The 21,011-nt window shown below is 44.2% G+C and overlaps 1 protein-coding gene across 2 annotated transcripts in view; it reads left to right on the top strand.

Annotated features, from left to right (window-relative positions):
- The window catches only part of LOC110498042 (connector enhancer of kinase suppressor of ras 3), a 76,089-nt gene that overhangs the window by 24,366 nt on the left and 30,712 nt on the right, over positions 1–21,011 (top strand). For both annotated transcript variants that reach the window (XM_036954967.1, XM_036954968.1), the window contains 10 exons: positions 3,255–3,457; positions 4,474–4,561; positions 11,622–11,663; positions 12,866–12,985; positions 13,190–13,249; positions 14,570–14,638; positions 14,844–14,990; positions 18,075–18,211; positions 18,870–19,063; positions 19,158–19,244. In XM_036954967.1, the coding sequence (XP_036810862.1) occupies positions 3,255–3,457; positions 4,474–4,561; positions 11,622–11,663; positions 12,866–12,985; positions 13,190–13,249; positions 14,570–14,638; positions 14,844–14,990; positions 18,075–18,211; positions 18,870–19,063; positions 19,158–19,244 (1,147 nt within the window). The remainder of the gene's footprint in view (positions 1–3,254; positions 3,458–4,473; positions 4,562–11,621; positions 11,664–12,865; positions 12,986–13,189; positions 13,250–14,569; positions 14,639–14,843; positions 14,991–18,074; positions 18,212–18,869; positions 19,064–19,157; positions 19,245–21,011) is intronic.

Genomic DNA, 21,011 nt, shown 5'->3' on the forward strand with positions numbered 1-21,011 from the left:
TTCACAGCCATATAAGGAGTCATTGCCATGAGGCGGTTTCAAAAAATGCAGCACTTCCTGATTGGATTTTTATCTGTTTTTTTTCTGTAACATCAGTTCTGTGGCACTCACAGACAATGTCTTTGCAGTTTTGGAAACGTCAGTGTTTTCTTTCCAAAGCTGTCAATTATATACATAGTCTAGCATCTTTTCGTGACAAAATATCTTGTTTAAAACGGGAACGTTTTCATCCAAAAATGTAAATAGCGCCCCCTATATCCAAGAAGTTAACTAACTAACTTAATTCCATTTAGCGGAAATCTCCCACTTCACTTGCCATACATGGAGCCTCTGACGGTAGTGCTGCTTTGATTGACCAACAATGACAAGCTACACATGTGAAAAGTGTTTAGGCTACCGGTATATGTCTTTTTTTTTATGGGGCACACTCATAACTGTCATAACTTTGAATAACCGTGCCCATCCCTACTTTATTAACATGGAGGCCCCTCTCTCTTTGGCCCCAGGAGAGGTCATGGCTTATGACGGGAACACACAGCCGACAAATACCAGACCCCCTCACTTTGACAGCCAATTCCCCCCTCATTAGTGTCTCTCTGCTGTGGGGTCAAACGGTTCAAGTCCAACTCTTCTCTTTGTGGTCACACCGTCCTTTCAGGGTAGACAGGATGTCGGTCATGTAGCCATTTGAATAGGTGATCAGGAGATGAGATGCTCTGAACCTTCTCTTTTTCGGTTGAATACTCTTGGAGAGCATGTTCTTATGTCAGTGCTGTGTATTTGTTTTCATCTCATAAATGAGTAGAACCTTGTATGACACGTGTCTTAGCTTGACTCTCAGAGTTCCTCCCCCTCAGCAGGACGTTAGACAGACTGACATACTCAGATTAAAGCTCACACCAGCCAAAAGCCATCAGAGCAAACTAGTCTCTGTAGACCGACGAAGGACATGTTGATTAATGAAACTGGGACTCTCGTTAAATCCATGACTTCTGCAGAGACCCATCTTGAAACCCAACACCTCTGATTGTCTTTGGATACCCAGCATCCAGCTCACAGGAATAAAGCCCAACTATTGTCTATATTCAAGGCGCAGAAGCCAAGTAGTGTGTGGAAACTGCTATGATTGGTGTTTTACTGTCCACTGTGGACTTGTCCCCTAGAGGTGCGTACCTATCTCCCCAGGAGCAGAAAACCGATGTGGGCCCCCACCTGGCAACAGCCTCCTGTCTGTGGTTGAGAGTTGTGGGAACGCCCTTCTTGGGCCATGTTCCTCTGGTCGTGTCAGGTGATGCGTATCGTTGGGCCCATGTGGTGAGGGGCAAGAAGAACCTGTTGCGATAGCCCTCCTCGGGTCTCCTGAGAACACTTGTTCATGTCAGGATACAGGACCTATCTGGAGGCCCAAGCAGATCCTGCTCACAACAGTCACTTTGAAATGGAGTGAATTTGATTTAAAACGCCCATTATTTACCTGGTCCCTGTTCCTATAAGTTGCTACAGCTATGGAACAAAGAGGTGTTGAACATCTGCCTACCAGTCAGAGCTGGTGTTTTCTGTGTGTTATTGGCTCACTAATGACACAGCCAGCAGTGCTGTTTGATGTTGATTGGTTCTCCATGGCTTAGTTTCAAAGCCACTCTGTTTTGGTTCAACACAGTTGCTGTGTCTTATAATGGACAAGTGTGTGGTTTTAGAGCATCTGAGATAGTTATATGCACCTTCTCTCATCTCTTCTCCTAGTATAAATCTGCTCAAGGTTCATGAGGTTCCCATAATGACCTCAATCTCTGTCTCGTGGACCTCTGAAAAGAGCCATTTGGATGTTTGATTTGCCAACTGAGATGTAGGAAATGTAACATGCTCTATCAGTTTGCACATATGGCTTCTGCCTCAGCTCCATGCAGCTCCGTGGGGACGACTTTAGGGTGAGGTAATATATAATCGGTTCCTGAGTAAATGCTCCTGATATAAAACGGCAGCTGAGTGGAGTTAGCCGCTGATCACTTGCAGGTTTCCTCAGTGTGGAGCAGGGCCGAGCGAGCGCAGGCTATTTTCTGATCTTTAGCGTGTTTAGCTGTTAGCGTGCCAGTCGGGCTGAGGCCAGAGAGGCTGGCAGGGATGCAACACCATGTGAGCTGATATTTGCCAGAACAGGAGTTTAGGCTACCCCCCCTCTCGTCTCCTTTAACTAGCACTCCACTCCAAACACATTCTTTTCGCAATATTTAAGTGGAGCGTGCGTGAGTTGCCAGGATTAGTTGCTAAATTAAGCCATCCTAAATTAAGCCACTAAGCAGAGCCGGCAGCTGACTGACGTCACAATGAATGTGGCCATCGTGGTGTTTGATGAGAGCATTAGTCTGAACCTGACCATAGGTCAGTGTTAAATCCAATGCTCCCTGAGATCAGACACATTGCTCGCAGTGAAATGTACTATGCGCTATGATGAAGGCTTTGTGAGGTGCTGCGGGTGCTTACGTAAAGAAATGCTACTTGGCCTGCTCATACTGTACTAACAATGTATATCTAAAGCTTTATTTCATACAAAATATCCCTGTAGTAGGAGCAGAGCTAGGGACCAGCAGGTACAGGACACAACTTTGGCCTCAAATAAGGATTTCTTTGGCCATTAGGAGGAATTATATATTATAGGTATTTTCTGGGTCGTAAAACTCAAAATATAATGTTTTTCTACACAGTTGGAAGTTAAAAACTAGGTTGGGTGTGTCCGTCAATCATTTGCCTAATCACTTCCCCTGGAGCAGCTCAGCGAGGTCAGGGTTGTAAGGGCAGTAGGAATAAACAGTCGACAGAGCAGTAGCCTAAGCACACACAGATCTGTGACCAGGCTTACACGTCTGCCCTCAACTTACTGGCTCAGGAATGAAAACTTTGCTTGCTTGATGCGAATCAGGTGATGGCACGTGCACGGCTCTCTCCCGAGGGTTGAGCCAGACGTGCCTGAAGAATGCAGGGGAATTTCTCCCCAGAGGTGCCGGTAGAGACATGGCCTCTTAAATCATGCGTCCTTAGCCCATTACAATTAATAACCCACATTTACTCTGCAGGAAACATGTTTGTCTGTGAAATGAAAGAGCCATAAAAATCTGGAAAAACAGTTCCGATCAGGAATGCTTTGTCCCCAAAAAATATTTGACGTTCACTGTAATCACATAAAAAACATTGTTTTATGACAAACTATAACTTTGACAAATCAAGCTCAACTCTTCTGCTCTTTCTTCCCCTCTCAGAACTATGGAGTGGAGACAGACAATCTGAAGGGTCTGGTGGTGAGGATGAGAGCAGCCACCAACAGCCTGCACATGTCCACGTCAGACCGCAGGAAGAGCCCGACATACGACGGCAGCACCTCCAGGAAACCCCCCAATGACTTCCTCACCTCTGTGGTGGAGCTCATCGGAGCTGCCAAGAGTCTTCTGGCCTGGCTGGACAGGTAAGGCCTTGCACAGCATTCTTGGAAGGCTGTCCCCACGAGCAAAAAACATTCAGTGTACTCTATTTGTATGTACAGAGTAGGGTTACCATGGTAACTTTGCATAGCTGTCCTAGCTACATAAAATCTTCTATATACATTCAAGCTCCTGGACTGCCGTTGGGGTTAGCTGTAATGTTAGTTTTTCCAACGCATAGGAGTCATTAAGCTCACTGAATCACCTTATGACTAGAATATACTGCTACGCTACACATTACAGGCATTTGTTTCTCCTCAGCCTCTACAGACTATAGCAGAAACACAGCTCTTCTCTCTCAGGAGAGCCTTCTAGAAAGGGTTTGAGGACATATAAATGAAATTGGATACAGTCTGGTAGGTTTCCTCTACCTCTGTCTAGAGAATATCCAGATGAGCTGTAAGAACCTCCAGAATATCCACATACTCTACTGCTCATGTACAGTGCTTGCTTTATTTTCCTACATTTGTTTTAAAGATCTATCTCCCCTTCTGTCAGTTATAACTAAACCAGGAAGTAGTATTAATGTCACCATGTTGACCTTCACAGCTGAAAGGATTTGTTTATTTTCTGAGGTTTGTTTCAAGATCAAAAGTGTGTTGTGATGACTTCTCCCAATGTATTTGGGGGTGGCATGGTGTTGAGGGGCTAGCGGTAGGAGATGTGTTTTGGAGTTCAGGGGTGGGTATTTTAGAGAAGGAATGGAGGAGGTGGCCCAACATGGAGACAGACTGTGTTCCTTCCAATCATTGTCTGTGGCCACAGAGCCTTCTATCCTAGGCACACGCAAAGTAGAGCAAGGTTCACCAGTACTGTTGTTTTCCTTATTAACAGCCTCCTAGAGGTGGCTCTGTCGCACTGTTGTCCCACTGTGATGTTTACTCCCTTATCCAGCTCTCCTGACTGCTACTGAATATCAGTACGGTCAGGGACAAGACCCGGACCGTAGAATGTCATGATAAAATGGCATCTCAATCTTTTCTCTCCTCTCTTGTTGCAGGACGCCCCTGACTGGGATCAGTGACTTCACCAGCATCAAGAATAAGATCATTCAGCTGTGTCTGGACCTCACCACCACAGTTCAACAGGTCGGCATGTTGCTCTCTCGCTGGCTCTACCTCCCCTCTCTCTTGCTCCAGCTCCATCTCAACAGTGCACATGCAGCATGCCCCTGGAAAAATCACACCATAGCTCTTTCCACTCAGGGCAGCCTGGCCTGAGGGCAGACACATGTGGGATTTAAGTCGAGGGGCAGGGGGTTATGAACATCGCAAGCCTGCTTCTGCTGTTTTGTTTTTGGTCTGTTTTTGGTCCCCCGTCCCCCCCCTCAGGTTAGCTAATGAGGAGACCCCAACCATGGTGGTGTTTTAACGGCAATTGCAGCCACTGAGTTTACACTTTAATGAAAACCTCTGGCGCTCTTTTAAAAGCATCTGCCAACATTATGCGTGCTGCATTATTCCCCCTGCCATGTGGTTTCTGTTTGCCTGCTGCAAGATGCTCACAGCGGGAGAGCATACTTTCTGTGTTTACGTCCTGTGGAGGGTTAATGCACAGTGGGTTGAGGTGGTACATTGGTCTCCTTCACTGACACATATTAGATGTTTACCTCTCCTTCACTGACACACATTAGATGTTTACCTCTCCTTCACTGACACACATTATATGTTTACCTCTCCTTCACTGGCACACATTAGATGTTTACCTCTCCTTCACTGACACACATTAGATGTTTACCTCTCCTTCACTGACACATATTAGATGTTTACCTCTCCTTCACTGGCACACATTAGATGTTTACCTTTCCTTCACTGGCACACATTAGATGTTTACCTCTCCTTCACTGACACATATTAGATGTTTACCTCTCCTTCACTGACACACATTAGATGTTTACCTCTCCTTCACTGACACACATTAGATGTTTACCTCTCCTTCACTGACACACATTAGATGTTTACCTCTCCTTCACTGACACACATTAGATGTTTACCTCTCCTTCACTGACGCACATTAGATGTTTACCTTTCCTTCACTGACACACATTAGATGTTTACCTCTCCTTTCACTGGCACACATTAGATGTTTACCTCTCCTTCACTGACACACATTAGATGTTTACCTCTCCTTCACTGACGCACATTAGATGTTTACCTCTCCTTCACTGGCACACATTAGATGTTTACCCCTCCTTCACTGACACACATTAGATGTTTACCTCTCCTTCACTGACACATATTAGATGTTTACCTCTCCTTCACTGACACACATTAGATGTTTACCTCTCCTTCACTGACACACATTAGATGTTTACCTCTCCTTTCACTGGCACACATTAGATGTTTACCTCTCCTTCACTGACACACATTAGATGTTTACCTCTCCTTCACTGACACATATTAGATGTTTACCCCTCCTTCTCTGACGCACATTAGATGTTTACCTCTCCTTCACTGGCACACATTAGATGTTTACCCCTCCTTCACTGGCACACATTAGATGTTTACCTCTCCTTCACTGACACACATTAGATGTTTACCCCTCCTTCTCTGACGCACATTAGATGTTTACCCCTCCTTCTCTGACGCACATTAGATGTTTACCCCTCTTTAAAAATCAGCAAACATTCCATGTTAAATGTGTGTTTGAACTGACCATGGGTTGTCGGGTACTATTTTTATCAGATTTATAGAATTCATATTTCCAGTTTGTTGTCCGAACTGGTTATGTAAGAGTCAGCTCTGAAAGAAAACAAACTAAGCCAGTTAAAAACCCAAGCACAAAGTGCCGATCTGCTTTTTGACCATTTTTCCCCCCAGGGTATCCCAACAATTGCCAACCGCCTTTACATTTTACAGCCATAGTGAAAGTGGCTATTGAGATTGCAGGTACTGTTTTTGAAGGGTTATTTTATAGAGTACATTATGTTCCCAGGGTGCTGATTGCCTTGCTGACGTCTGGGATTTCAGAGCTCTGGTGATTTACTGTGGTGAGTCTCACCCTGGGTGTGGAGGAGAAGGAGTGGGGAGTTGAGGGGAGGCATTTCCCACAAAGGTGTTTGAAGTGAAGGGTTTTTGTGTGGCGTGAGCCTTGTACTCCAGGGCTGCCTGTTGCAGCTTTACTGTGGTGTACTGTAGCAGACACCTTGGCCTTGATGGCACTCAGCTGTAAGAGACCCAGGTGGATATGTCTTCAGTCCATCCAGGGGCCACCTTATCCTGTCATAGACACATGAAGGAAAATACCTCCAATGCTCTCACAGACCTGTGTATCTGACATAGGCTTTAGACACTCCTGGACTCTCCCATCCCAGCAGATTTCGGGTAGGTGTTTGTCTGATGAAAGACCAGGCAGGTGCTGAGGGGGAGTGTAACTGTGATTGTATGGTGTGGGCATGCTTCATGAGGTTACACAGCCTGTTAATGAACCTCCGCCAAGAACAGGGCTTTAAAGATGGTCGCTTTATGTCCTTCTGCCTGAATGAACTCGATGTATACACACACAATCGAGCATAGCAATAAAACGGCAAACCTGCTGCCATTGCAGCCACCTCATCTGACCCGTGAGGTCAGAGCCCCCTCTGTCTTCCTGCATGAAGGATCAGAAAAGGTGTGGGTAACACTCAGTAAAGAGGTGGAGAGACATTGTAGGAGGAAGGGAAGTCTTGAGGGCAGGTCTGAGTCCTCACATTGTGTTTTAATTTCTTGTTCTGTAAGATCCTCTTCATTTGTCCAGTCTGGTCAGCTGTGTAACTGGCTCCTTGTTGAACTGGTGTCCAGCAGCCTTCTCTTTTTGAAACTTCATCGCTCGGCTGGACAAATTGTCTCTGGTTACAGATCAAAGGCTGCAGGGCCGCCTGGGGAGTCATCTGATCCTAGTCTGCTGTGGGAGGACCACCATGGCATGAGGAGGCTGAGGATCGGCTGCTTTACCCAGGGAATCTTTCCTCAGTCTTTCACTCTGATCTTGGTTTCCATCTGGCTTTTGTATGAATACTGCTTCTGTTCTGTTTTTGAAAGTTTGATACTTCAAGGGGATTGTCAAAAAACACAGATCTGAAAGATTATGCCAACAAGCATTATATTCACATTGTGATCATTGGCTACTTTTGATATAAAACAGTCTGCATGTAAGAAAGCAGTTTATTATGATACCGCTTTTGACCTCAAACCTACTAAATCTGTCTTTTTAGCATATCTGTTTTTGGCATGAAAAATGCATTTCAGCTTGACGTATTCATCCAAATATAGACCTATTTATGGCAAATATATGCCAGCTTCTGATGGAGGTCATGCCAAATTCCTTTCAAAACCACCACACGTCCTTGGCCGTGTTGGACAGTAATTGAGGGGAAACATAGTTTTGGTACCAAAACTGAAACCGTATTTTATGCTTATTAGTTTTCCTCCATGTTTGTTCTGGTGGTTTCACTAGTTACATTTTTATTTATTTATGTCCATCAGTATCCCAAAAGAAAATATTCAGCTCAGTGCGGATCATAAGATGAGTCCATAGAGAGACTACTGGAAAAAACTCTTGGCCCTAAAGGACAAACCAGTGCTGTAGTCCGCCTCTTTGGTTTTCACAAATAAGCTGGCAAACCTTGTCCATTCACCCTATCCCAGTCTCCTGTCCCCATGTGCTTCAAGGTGGCCACCATTGTTCCTGTACACAAGAAAGCAAACGGAACTGAACTGACTATCACCCCGTAGCACTCACTTCTGTCATCACAAAGTGCTTTGAGAGACTAGTCGAGGATCATATCACCTCTACCTTACCTGTCACCCTAGACCCACTTCAATTTGCTTACCGCCCCAATAGATCCACAGACGATGCAATTGCCATCACACTGCCCTATCTAATTTGGAAAAGAGGAATATCTGTAAGAATGCTGTTAATTGACTATAGCTCAGTATTCAACACCATAGTACCCTCCAAGCTCATCTTTTATGGTCGAGGCCCTGGGTCTGAACCTGGCCCTGTGCATCTGGATCCCGGACTTCCTGACGGGCCGCCCCCTGGTGGTGAAGGTAGGAAACACCACCACCACTTTGCTGATCCTGAATACTGGGGCCCCAGAAGGGTGTGTGCTCAGCCCCCTCCTGTTCACCCATGACTGTGTGGCCAAGCATGCCTCTAACTCAATCATCAAGTTTGCAGACGACATAACAGTGGTAGGCTTGATTACCAACAATGACGACGCAGCCTACAGGGAGGAGGAGAGGGCTCTGGGAGTGTGGGGCCAGGAAAACAACCTCTCACTCAACGTCAACAAAACAAAGGAATTGATTGTGGACTTCAGGAAACAGCAGAGGGAGCACCTACCTATCCACATCGACGGGACCGCAGTGAAGGTGGAAAGCTTCAAGTTCCTCGGCGTACACATCTATCAAGTGTTATTGGTCACATACACGTGTTTAGCAGATGTTATTGCAGGTGTAGCAATGCTCAGACAGTGCAGTAATATTTAACAAGTAATATCTAACAATTTCACAACATGTACCCAATACACACAAATCTATGCAAAGTAATGGAATTAAGAATATATAAATATACGGATGAGTAATGTCAGAGCGGCATAGACTAAGATACAGTAGAGTAGTATAGAATACATATGAGATGAGTAATGCAAGACACTTAAACATTTATTAAAGTGGCCAGTGATGTCAAGTCTATGTATATAGCAACCTCTATGTACAGTGTGGCGAAAGAGGCCAACAGCGCCTCTTCAACCTCGGGAGGCTGAAGAAATTTGGCTTGGCATCTAAAGCCCTCACAAACTTAGGATGCTCTCAATTGTGCATCTATCAGGCTGTATCACTGCTTGGTACGGCAACTGCACCGCCCACAACCGCAAGGCTCTCCAGTGGGTGGTGTGGTCTGCCCAATGCATCACAGGGGCTAACTAGCTGCCCTCTAGGACACCTATAGCACCCGTTGTCACAAGAATGCCAAAAATATCGTCAAGGACAACAACCACCCGAGCCACTGCCTTTTCACTCGGCTGTCTTCCAGAAGCAAAATCAGTACAGGTGCATCAATGCTGGGAACGACACACTGAAAAACAGCTTCTATCTCACGGCCATCAGACTGTTGAATAGCCATCACTAGCACAGAGCTGCTGCCTATATACAGACTTGAAATCACTGGCCACTTTAATAAATGCTTAAGTATCTTGCATTACTCATCTCATATGTATTCTATACTACTCTACTGTATCTTAGTCTATGCCGCTCTGACACTGCTCATCCGTATATTTATATGTTCTTAAATTCCATTCCTTTACTTTGCTTAGATTTGTGTGTTTCGGGTATACGTTGTGAAATTGTTAGATATTACTGCAATGTCTGAGCTAGAAACACAAGCATTTTGCTACACCTGCAATAACGTCTGCTAAACACGTGTATGTGACCAATAACACTTGATAGATGTCCGCGCACACAAACTTTACTACGAGGATACAAATCCTGGGTCCTCAAGTTCTTGTTTACACAATTGTCCCAGCGTCGTTAGGGTTTGGCCGGGGTAGGCTGTCATTGTAAATAAGAATTTGTTCTTAACTGATTTTCCTAGTTAAATAAACATACTTTTACTGCAGGAGAGACTCGCCTACCTAGCAATCAGAATCACATTTACATATACTCAGAATTGTACTTGGTCATATGGTGCTGCTAGTGATAGACAACATTTTAGAGAAAGAATACAGACAGCATACATTATATACAACTAGGTAGTGAGCATAGAGCTATCAGAGAATGAGCAGATATACAGTGGACTTAGTGTCACAATGACTATTTAAATGCAGAGAGATGAACAGAGTGCAAGTGTAGTTATTTAGTGTACAGTTCAGAGATGGCTTGATGTGGTATGCAGCATAGAGTGCATAGTCCTTTGGTCTCTGTGGGTCAGATGGTTGGTTGGTGAGGTCCACTGCCCAGGGAAAGAAACTTTTCGGATGGTGGGAGATTCTGGTCAGTGACCTGAACCGCCTGCCAGAGGTCCATTTTTAGAGTAAGTGGTGGGAGGGGTCAACAATGTAGTACATCCGCTTGTGTGCCTTCTTGGTAACTGTTCTGATGTTGTCCTCCCACTTGAGGTTGTGGGAGATGATGGTTCCCAGGAATTAGAGTTTTTCAGCCGTGCTAACAGTTGAGCCATTCATCTCGAAGGGGAGAAGGTGGGGGATGTTTTCTGAAGTTAACCATCTCCACGGTTTTGTCTGTGTAGAGTTCTAGGTTATTGTGACTGCACCAGGCCACCAGCCGGTCATCTCTCCATGGTACATGGACTCATCGCCGTCGGTGTTGAGACCGACCAGTTGTATAATATGCAAAATTCAGTAGTTTGACAGGTACAGTTATCGGTGTTGAGGTGAGAACACGTGTCCTTGTGGCTAAAGAGGGATAAAGGTGTTTTCTCAGCTTCACGTGTTGCGTCCTTTTGGTCAGGAAGTCAATGATCCTCTGACCGATGGAGCCGGACACATTCAATTGGGAGAGTTTGTCTTGTAGTGGTTCTGGGATGATGTTATTCAACGCAGAGCTGAAGTCCACAAACAATATCCTTGCGTATGTCTTTGGGGTATCAAGGTGTTTTGAGGATGTAGTGTAGGCCCATGTTGACAGTGTCGTCCACAGACCAAGAGGTTTTGAGATAGGACAGTACCAGGTGATCAAAGGTTATGATGACTGAGTTGTTAGAGGATGAAATGCATGGGAACCCAGTGCTAAAGTGTTTTTTGTTTACTGAAGTCTATTAAACTAAAATGGTATAATATGGGATTGGATACGGGTTTTTGGTCACCTTGAAGTTAGATGATATGGTTTCTACAGTGTAACACTTTGCCGCCTCCAAGTTGTTTTCTAGATGCAAGGTTCCTTCATTTACACTACTCTATAGTTTACTGTAACACCACACCACGTTTTGCAATTATATTGTCCCCAAGTTCATATGGAGATGTAATTTGACTCAGAATGCTATTTGAGGCCATTCTCCATCTCCCACAGTCCTATATCTGGATCTTTGATTATATCATATTTACTGACTCACTATACTTAGTAAATAAAAACTATATATTTGGGGAAAGAACCTCTTCCTGTTTGTTGATGGAGTATTGAGAAGGCCGCCTATCTGTCTCCTCCTCCACAGGACTATACTGTTTACGAGATGGAAGAAAAGATCCTGGAAGTTGTAAGTATATCTCCTCTCCTTTTATGTAAACTTTAGAATGAGTTCCCACCTCCTATGGGAGCACTCAGGTAAAGTCTGTTTGAATGTTTGGGTAGATGTTGATCTCTAATGTCTTATATGGAAAAGGGTGGCATGCTTTCAGCGCAGTCTCCCTCTGAGTTAATAGTGCAGGCAGGGCCATGGGCTTGGGCCCTCTGGTAAAAGAGGCGGCTAAAATACACCCCGGCCATCAATCAGTGTTTCCTGTCACTGACAGTCCAGACTCTACAGCTCACACTGAACTTCCTCCCTCTCAGACACTGTCGGTGAACTCTGCTGCAGGAACACACACAATAGCTAGATCTCAATCTCTACACTGTTTAGAAGTCTTCTCCATGTTGAACTTGTTGTTCAAGTAAGTGCACCAGAAAAACTATTGTAGTTACAGACTGGTCCCTATCTATGGTGAATATTCTGAAGTGTGTGAGTAGCATTTCACTGATTCTGGTTTGTTTACAAATTCCTGTCAAGGGATCTAGTTATAGACTTGTGTGGTCAACACAAAATTCAATTAGAGCTAAAATAAGGTTGGTTCAGTGCATCAGTTGGTTTAACTCGAGTCCCGTCCGCATCTGTATGTAAGCACAAATGTGTTGTGAGTGTTTTAGGCATGATGCTTGTTACTCGCCTGAAGAAAAAGCTATTTTTTTTCTCAGAGCATCACTAAAATGCCCCCACTAATGATGACAAGGTGGTGAGATTGTCCATAATGACCTAGAATGGAGAAGAGGGGGGTAGGCGGATCCCCCGCATGTTCTCAGTGCTGTATCTGAAGAACCAGCTAATGTTAACGTTAATGACCCTCACCCCTCATTTCTCCCCTCTTCCCTGGGGGAGTGTGATAATTGCCCCAGAGTGACTGACTGTTCTTGTCACCTGACTGCCTGGCTGACCTGCCAGCCCAACCCTCTAACACAGCCACAGACACAACACCTCTTAGGTGACAGGCGGTAGCTACAGAATCAGTCACGTGACGGGACATTACATTACTGGGTTGGTCGTGTAATCACAGCCATCAGGAAAGCACATCGAGTCACTGGAACAAGCAACGAGATGAGATGGATTCATGAGATTCCATTTGATTTTGTTTTCATTCTTTGGGTTGTTTGTTTTGGTTTTCTTGCGTTGCTTAAAAGGGTCCCCTCCGATCTTTCTCGTTCCAGTCCAAGGTTCTGAACAGCATCTGTGACCAGACCGTGAGAACCACCTCTGACCCTCTGATGAGCCAATCAGCATGCTTGGATGAAGTTCAGCTCAACAACCTCAAGCCTGGGGAGGGACTGGTGAGGAATGCTGCCTGTTTTCAGTTTAACCCCAAACCATCTAGACTACTAGCTCTGTGTGTCTGGACTACTGGCTCTGTGTGTCTGGACTACTGGCTCTGTGTGTCTGGACTACTGGCTCTGTGTGTAAGAAAGTTGAGCACCAGACAAACTCAACCATCTCACAAATGATAATTCATGTTCCTCATGTTCATATTTGTACAGGGTATGTACATCAAATCCACCTATGATGGACTTCATGTCATCACAGGCACCACAGAGCATGTAAGTATAGTGGCCACAGAGGAATACTTGAGTATATCCTAGTCAACACGCAGTCCTAGTGAACACCATCCTGGTCAACGCGCCATGTTTCAATATAAATCCAGTTGGTATACCAACTCTTAATATTATGCGTAAATACTGGCTGCCATGTGCCAAGTTCTGAGGGGGAGACAGTCAGTGGTATAAAGTACTTAAGTAAACATCATTTAAAGTACTACTTATGTAGTTTTGGGGGTATCTGTATTTTACTATTTATATTTTTGACAACTTCTTAATTTGATTTCAAAACATTCCTAAAAAAAATGATGCACTTTTTACTCCATACAATTTCTCTGACACAAAAGGACTTGTTACATTTTGAATGCTTAGCAAGACAGGAAAATAGTCTAACTCACGCACTTATCATGAGAACATTCCTGGTCGTCCTTACTGCCTCTGATCTGGCAGACTCACTAAACACACATGCTTTGTTTGTAAATTATGTCTGAGTGTTAGTGTGCTATCGGTACATTAAAAAAAATTGGGCCATCTGGTTTGCTTAATATAAGGAATTTGAAATTACTTTTGATACTTATATTAAGTATATTTTAAACCAAATACTTTAACTCAAGTAGGAATATTACTTGAGTCATTTATTTTATTATCTTTTAATTGTATTATCTTTACTTTTTAAGTATGACAATTGGGTAGTTTTTCCACCACTGGGGACAGTTAAGGGTGGGCTTCAAACAATCCATCCCCTTTACAACCCACCCTGCCGCCCTCCTCCCATGTGAAGGGGGGTCGAGGGCAGAAGTGTTTACCCCAGAGCAAGGATACCAGTGTACATGTGTTTACCAAGCAGTGAAGAGAGGGATGGAGTTTTGTATGGGTTGAATAATATAGCTGTTCCCATCTCCGTCATCCATTTTAGAACCCCAAACTCCAACAGTAAAATATCCTCCTAGTGTTCCGCATCAGAAGAACACTGAGTAATGTGGCAGCGCTAGCTAATACAGCCTAATTATCATGCCTTCCGTCGTTTATCAAACCCTAATTCATCATATATCATGACTCATTAATTGCTTTGACGTTCTCATGCTAAATGTGTCATGTATAATGTGACAACCCATTCATTAAGAAGGGTGTTTGTGTTATGTAGTCAGAATTATATTGAAGGTATATTTCCTCAGGGGCTTATGAAGTGGGTCTGTTTCGTAACAAGCCCATACGCGGAACTTCTGACAAAGCAAACACAGATAAATGTGGAATTATCCAGGAGCTAATATTACATGTAGGTGATGTCTGTTGGTAGACTAATCTTCTCCTTTGTGTTGTCAGTCTCCCGCGGACATGACTAGGAAGATCCATGGAGGTGACGAGGTGATCCAGGTCAACCAGCAGACGGTGGTGAGCACCCAGCACCTGTTATATCTGACACCTGTCACACACACCACTCCTCCAATTGACTATAGTGCTATAGAAGGGTTGAGACTGTCCACGGCTCACACGTTCACTTAAAACCACACATTTGTGTCTCAAGTTAGAATCTGGCCCTTGTAGTTCACTACACAGCTACAGAAGGATATATTGCTGACACTCTGTGTGTTGTCAGGTGGGCTGGCAGCTGAAGAACCTGGTGGGGAAGCTGAGAGAGGACCCTAAAGGTGTAGTCCTGCTGCTGAAGAAGAGACCTACAGGCACCTGTGGGTTCACACCGGCCCCCCTCAAGAACATGCGTTGGAAACCGCCCATGGCTCAGGTGAACCTTCTAAACCCCTTCATCTTTTACTTTGATGTACTAAGGCAGTGTGATTGTTATTGTTCATATTACCTTTTGTTAAATGTGCCTTATGGGGGAGTAGGGAAATGTGTTTGTAACAAGTCTAGACAAGTGTAGGAACCACCCAGAGAGAGGGCCACAGGGCTGAGGACAACTACTGTACTCTCACAGTGATGATGATGTCCCTCTTACTGGGTCATCAGTGGCTGCAGCCAGCAGTCTGTGAGTCAGTCTGCAGAGACAGGAGCTCCCCACCACTGGGGACAGTGGTGAGTAGAAGACAGAGGAACAAATGTCTGAGTGGTTTGTGTATGTGGTGGTGGTTGTAGAACCAGATCAACATCTGGCAGTAATGTAGGGTGGGAATCATTAGTGATCCATGCTGTATTTTATGTGGGTTAGGTTGGCTAGTCGGCGAGCTTCCATGGAAGACAAGTCTCTCAGTGGGCCGCTCAATGGTTCAGCTCACAAATGGCTTGGGTACACCCTCTTTTGAGAAGGTCAAAACCCCTAATATTTGAGATAGTGGAGATGAGGAGAATCAAATCTCAGAAGGTTCAGACAAATCCTGTGTTAATGAAGTTATGTAATGGTAATCCAATTCACCACTCTCTCATATGTGGACAATTATGACTTTGCTGAGCTCTTAGCCACAGCCAAGCACCTGAGCCCTGCCTGCAGTGACTGGGTCTCCATAGGGAACAATACGCTGTTGTAACCCAACCTGTGTGCTGGTCCTGGCACTGCCCTGTCATGCCTCTGGAGGCTTCTTCTGCCCTGGGAAGATCAGATCACATAATATCAAAGCAGAGCTGGTTTCACTTAACAAAGAACCTCTCATCACAAAGATACTGGATCATTCGGGACTTGTTCACCGTCGTGTTTGAACAAGGTGTCAGGAATCAAAAGCGCCACATCTTGGGTTTTATGATGAGAGATGTGTCAGTGTGTTAAACAATGATGGAACACACAGTGATTCAGGAGTGACACTGGATTCTACAGGTAGGCTGTTTATTGGGGGAGGAGGAGAGGGGAGACGTACTATGATCTGCTTGATGGAGAGTGAAACTGAACATGGTCAATTTACCAAGTAGTGTGGCTCTAAAATGCCGCCATAGCTGTGGTAGAATGGTGTAGTTTCTTAAATGTATGCCGCAGCAGCTGTTTTGGATTCCCATTAAAATCCTTCCATTTTCCCAAATATAATTATTGACCCCTTCACTTTTTCCACATTGCTATGTTACAGCCTTATTCTAAAATTGATTGATGAGGAGAAGAAAACAAATCACTCTACACACAATGCCCCATAAAGACAAAGCAGAAAGTTTTCAGACCCTTTACTCAGTACTTTTTTGAAGCACCTTTGGCAGCGATTACAGCCTTGAGTCTTTTTGGGTATGACGCAAAAATCTTGGTACACCTGCATTTGGGGATTTTCTCCCTTTCTTCTCTGCAGATCCTCTCAAACTCTGTCAGGTTGGATGGGGAGCGTTGCTGCACAGCTATTTTCAGGTCTCTCCAGATATGTTTGATAGGGTTCAAGTCCGGGCTCTGGCTGGGCCAATCAAGGACATTCAGTGAATTGTCCCAAAGCCACTCCTGCGTTGTATTGGTTGCGTGCTTAGGGTCGTTGTCCTGTTGGAAGGTGAACCTTCGTCCCAGTCTGAGGTCTTGAGTACTCTATAGCAGGTTTGCATCAAGGATCTCTCTGTACTTTGCGCCGTTCATCTTTCCCTCGATCCTGACTAGCCTCACTGCCGCTGAAAAACATCCCCACAGAATGATGCTGCCTCCACCATGCTTCACCGTAGGGATGGTGCTAGGTTTCCTACAGACATGACGCTTGGCATTCAGGCCAAAGGGTTCAGTCTTGGTTTCATCAGACTAGAGAATCTTTCTCATGGTTTCTCATGGTCAGAGTCCTTTAGGTGCCTTTTGGCGAATGCCAAGTGGTCTGTTTTGTGCCTTTTACTGAGGAGTGGCTTCCGTCTGGCCACTCTACCATAAAGGCCTGATTGGTGGAGTGCTGCGGAGATGGGAGAACCTTCCAGAAGGGCAACCATCTCCACAGAGGAACTCTAAAGCTCTGTCAGAGTGATCATTGGGTTCTTTGTCACCTCCCTGACCAAGGCCCTTCTCCCCCGATTGCTCAGTTTGGCAAGCTCTAGGAAGAGTCTTTGTGGTTCCAAACTTCTTCAATTTAAGAATGATGGAGACTACTGTGTTCTTGGGGACCTTCAATGCTGCAGACATGTTTTGGAACCCTTCCCCAGATCTGTGCCTCGACACAATCCTGTCTCTGAGCTCTATGGACAATTCCTTCGACCTCATGGCTTGGTTTTTGCTCTGACATGGACCTTATATAGACCGGTGTGCCTTTCCAAATATTGTCCAATCAATTGAATTTACCACAAGTGGACTCCAGTCAAGTTGTAGAAACATCTTAAGGATGATCAATGGAAACAGGATGCACCTGAGCTCAATTTTCGAGTCTCATAGCAAAGGGTCTGAATACTAATGTAAATATGGTATTTTTGTTTATAAAAAAGGTTTTGCTTTGTAATTTTCAGTTGTGTGTAGATTGAGGATTCTTTTCATATTTAATCAATTTTAGAATAAGGCTGTAATGAAACAATATGTGGAATAAGTGAATGGGTCTGAATACTTTCAGAATGCACTGTAGATGTAAAGAGACAGGCATGCAGCTATAATGTAGGACTGGCCATATCTTGAGCCATCACTTTCCTAACAAGTAGTGTTTAAATGTCCTTGGCCAGGGAATGTAAATACAGTAGCAGACAATTGAGATAATAAGCCATCAATTTTGATGATGAATGTTGGAAGTTTAAAAAGACAAAAGCAATTAGCTAGAGTAGACAATAGGATGTGACATATGGGAGAAACGCTGTTCCTTGCCAACAAGTTAGTAGATTTCCTAGAAAGTAGATACCTCTTGAGACATCTATCCATTTGCTGTAGCTATGTTGCTGGCCGTTTGCCCACCAACAGTTACAATAGGTTCTGAGGGGAGCATCTTCTGACTGAATGTTTTTTTTTTTTCAGAGCACGCCTTCCCTGAACAAACCCCAGTCACCAGGTTGTTCCACAGACAGCGCCACCAAGAAGGAGAAACCCGCTATCCTGGACCTGTACATCCCCCCTCCCCCCTCGGTACCCTACACCCCACGCTGTGTACCCTTGTAAGTCCTGCACCCCCTTCTCCAATCACTGCCATACACTAGGGTCAGGGGTCTTCCTAGGCATTTAACCAGGCCTAGTCATAAGCCTAGAGTACTTTGGGTTCTGTAAAAACTCCTAGCCTGAATCTACACCTCAGGGTGAGTTAGACGTATGTGTGGGTCCCTGTAACCCTGCATTGAGGGAGCCGCGCACCCATAGACAGCCGGTGCTCCATTCTCCAGCTACCTTCTCCTGCTCCATTTCCCTGCCTTTGAGGTCTGGAAAAGGAGTGTTTCAGCCCCCCATCTCTGGCCTTTCACCCATAAACCCCTACAACAGAGCACATTCATCCCTTTCTGCTAGACACGTTATGCAACAGCCTCTGTTTCATCTGCCTCCATCTCTCTCGCTCTCTCGCTGTCTCTCTCCTTCCCTCTGTGTATGGCAGTGACCAGGCTGTTGCTATGTTCAGATGGTGAATCATATTCAACAGGTTGTTGATTTTGTTGTATGCATCTTGAATTTAAGTTTTAGCGATTTATCAGACTCGTATATCCAGAGCAACTTTAGTTAGGGACTGAGCAACAGCATAAAACAAATTGTACTAATTTGATCTCCTTCCTTGTGCTCTCACCTATTTGAAATGGGACGTTAATGCTGATCATTTTCTTTCCACAGAGAGGGTAAGATCAGCTCTTACTCCAGTATCAATAAGATCAGACCAAAGGGTTCAGAGTCGCCCAATTCCTTCCTGGACCTGGAGAGTCAAAGACGCTTCACCATCGCAGACTACGACAAGCTGGGCGTGGTCTACCCTATCGAGGCCAATGTCATTCAGCCCAGGATGAGGCAACGCAACACCTCATCTCGTGGTTAGTGTTATCCCCCACAATGACGACATACACAAGGCCCACTCATTCTAGAATTCAAGCCAATATTCAAAACAATTCTGTTCTTCCTGCTTAGGTAAGCCACGCCCCCTCTCCATGCCAGTGGACACCTGTCTTGGAGTTGCAGACCCCTATGCCAAGCCCTGGGCACAAGGCCAGAAAGGTAAGAAACACATGCCCAGCCACCCATCTTCTGAGTAATTTCAGAACAACAATTGACAGTAATCAACCAACAGTAAACTAATTGACCACAACCTCAGATTATCCAATTCACACCTTCAACGGTTAAATAATTGAACACATGGTAGAATGTACCCCTCTGATGACCTTGGAGGACTGGTACCTCTACTTAATTGACCAATGAATGAACCATGTGATTAGTGTCAACTGAGAGCCAGAGTTTACTAGAGTTTACACTAGGGATTGGAACCACCATTTTGTTCCCTTTTTTTCTTCCGTTTCACTGTTCAAACCTGCAAAATAAAGTTATGAAATGGTTAGAACCAAAAAAAAGTGTAGGTTTATTCAATTATTTTCGATTCCTTTTTTAAACCTCTGAAATCAATTTATTTTTTTAACAGTTAGCTTGACATTAAATTACTTCACCAATCAGTGCAGAAAGAGCCGCTTAGGAGCGAGCAAGCAATAGTTGTTTAAATGCACGATGGACAGACAAGTTTATGGTGAGAGAGGGTGTTGGAGGAGGCTTGGCCTGAAGCGCTGGGCATCTTATGACATGCATTAACTGAATTAGGCCCACAGAAATATACCTACGGAGTGGAGGCTTCTATACAGGACTTTTGAACGTCTTTGAACTTCCGAGAGTTGGCTATGTTGGATCAGAGCTAGCTAGCTATCAAGCTTGTGTGTGCAGAGCGGTACCTGAATTAAAAACACGTCTTGCTTTATTTTAGTTAATAAATCCAAAGTGGAACAGATATAGTACCTTAACTAGCATTGAGAAAGTTAATCCATTCTTCTGTAATTAAAAAAATCTCTCCCTAATTTCTGAATCACGCTACAGTAGCCAATGCTTGAGGGGGAGTGGCAGGTAGCCAAAACACCCACAAACACTGGCAAAGATTTTCATTTGACAGGCAGTAAGTTTGGGTGGTATCCAGATTTTCATATCCTAGTTATTTTCCACCATATTTGCAAATAAATTCATAAAAAATCCTACAATGTGATTTTCTGTAATTTTTTTTCTCGTTTTGTCTGTCATAGTTGAAGTGTACCTATGATGACAATTACAGGCCTCATCTTTTTAAGTGGGAGAACTTGCACAATTGGTGGCTGACTAAATACTTTTTTGCCCCACTGTATTTATCAAATAACTCTTATTACGCGATTAAACTGATTAATCATGTAACTGTAATTAACTAGGAAGTCGGGGCACCAAGGAAAATATTCAATTACAAAGTTCTAACTTTAAGATATTTTAATATCTGATCACTTAGTCTTCTAATTAATTAATTATTCTTTACCTCACGTTAGTCTCATTACAAACGTCATAAATTGTTGGATATCTGCACGAACCCAGCCCTCACTGAGTCAGCCATACATCAATTGTCTTAAAGTCATGTATTTACTAAGTACTCACAGAAATGCATAACACAAACAAAGTAGATATGGTTACAAAGAAATGATAGGGGAAATGTGCCCTAGTGGGCTAAACCGGCATGGTGGCTTGTTAGACAAAAGGAGTGGGGGTCAGCTGAGAAGACACTACAGAGTTGATAATTATAACAATTGAAATGCTAATCCTTTGCACATGAACGCTCACGCATTCGGAAATAATTGCAATCAATATATTATGTGTCGTCGGGATCTCAGTTGAAAAGTTTTTCTGTTGTCGAGTTTGTCCGCCCTCTCTCTCTGTCGTGGTTAGAATGGATAGTTTAGAGTGACATTCATTTATGTCGTTATAGAT

This window comes from Oncorhynchus mykiss, chromosome 19 (assembly GCF_013265735.2).
Source record: "Oncorhynchus mykiss isolate Arlee chromosome 19, USDA_OmykA_1.1, whole genome shotgun sequence".
NCBI classification, from domain to species: Eukaryota; Metazoa; Chordata; class Actinopteri; order Salmoniformes; family Salmonidae; genus Oncorhynchus; species Oncorhynchus mykiss.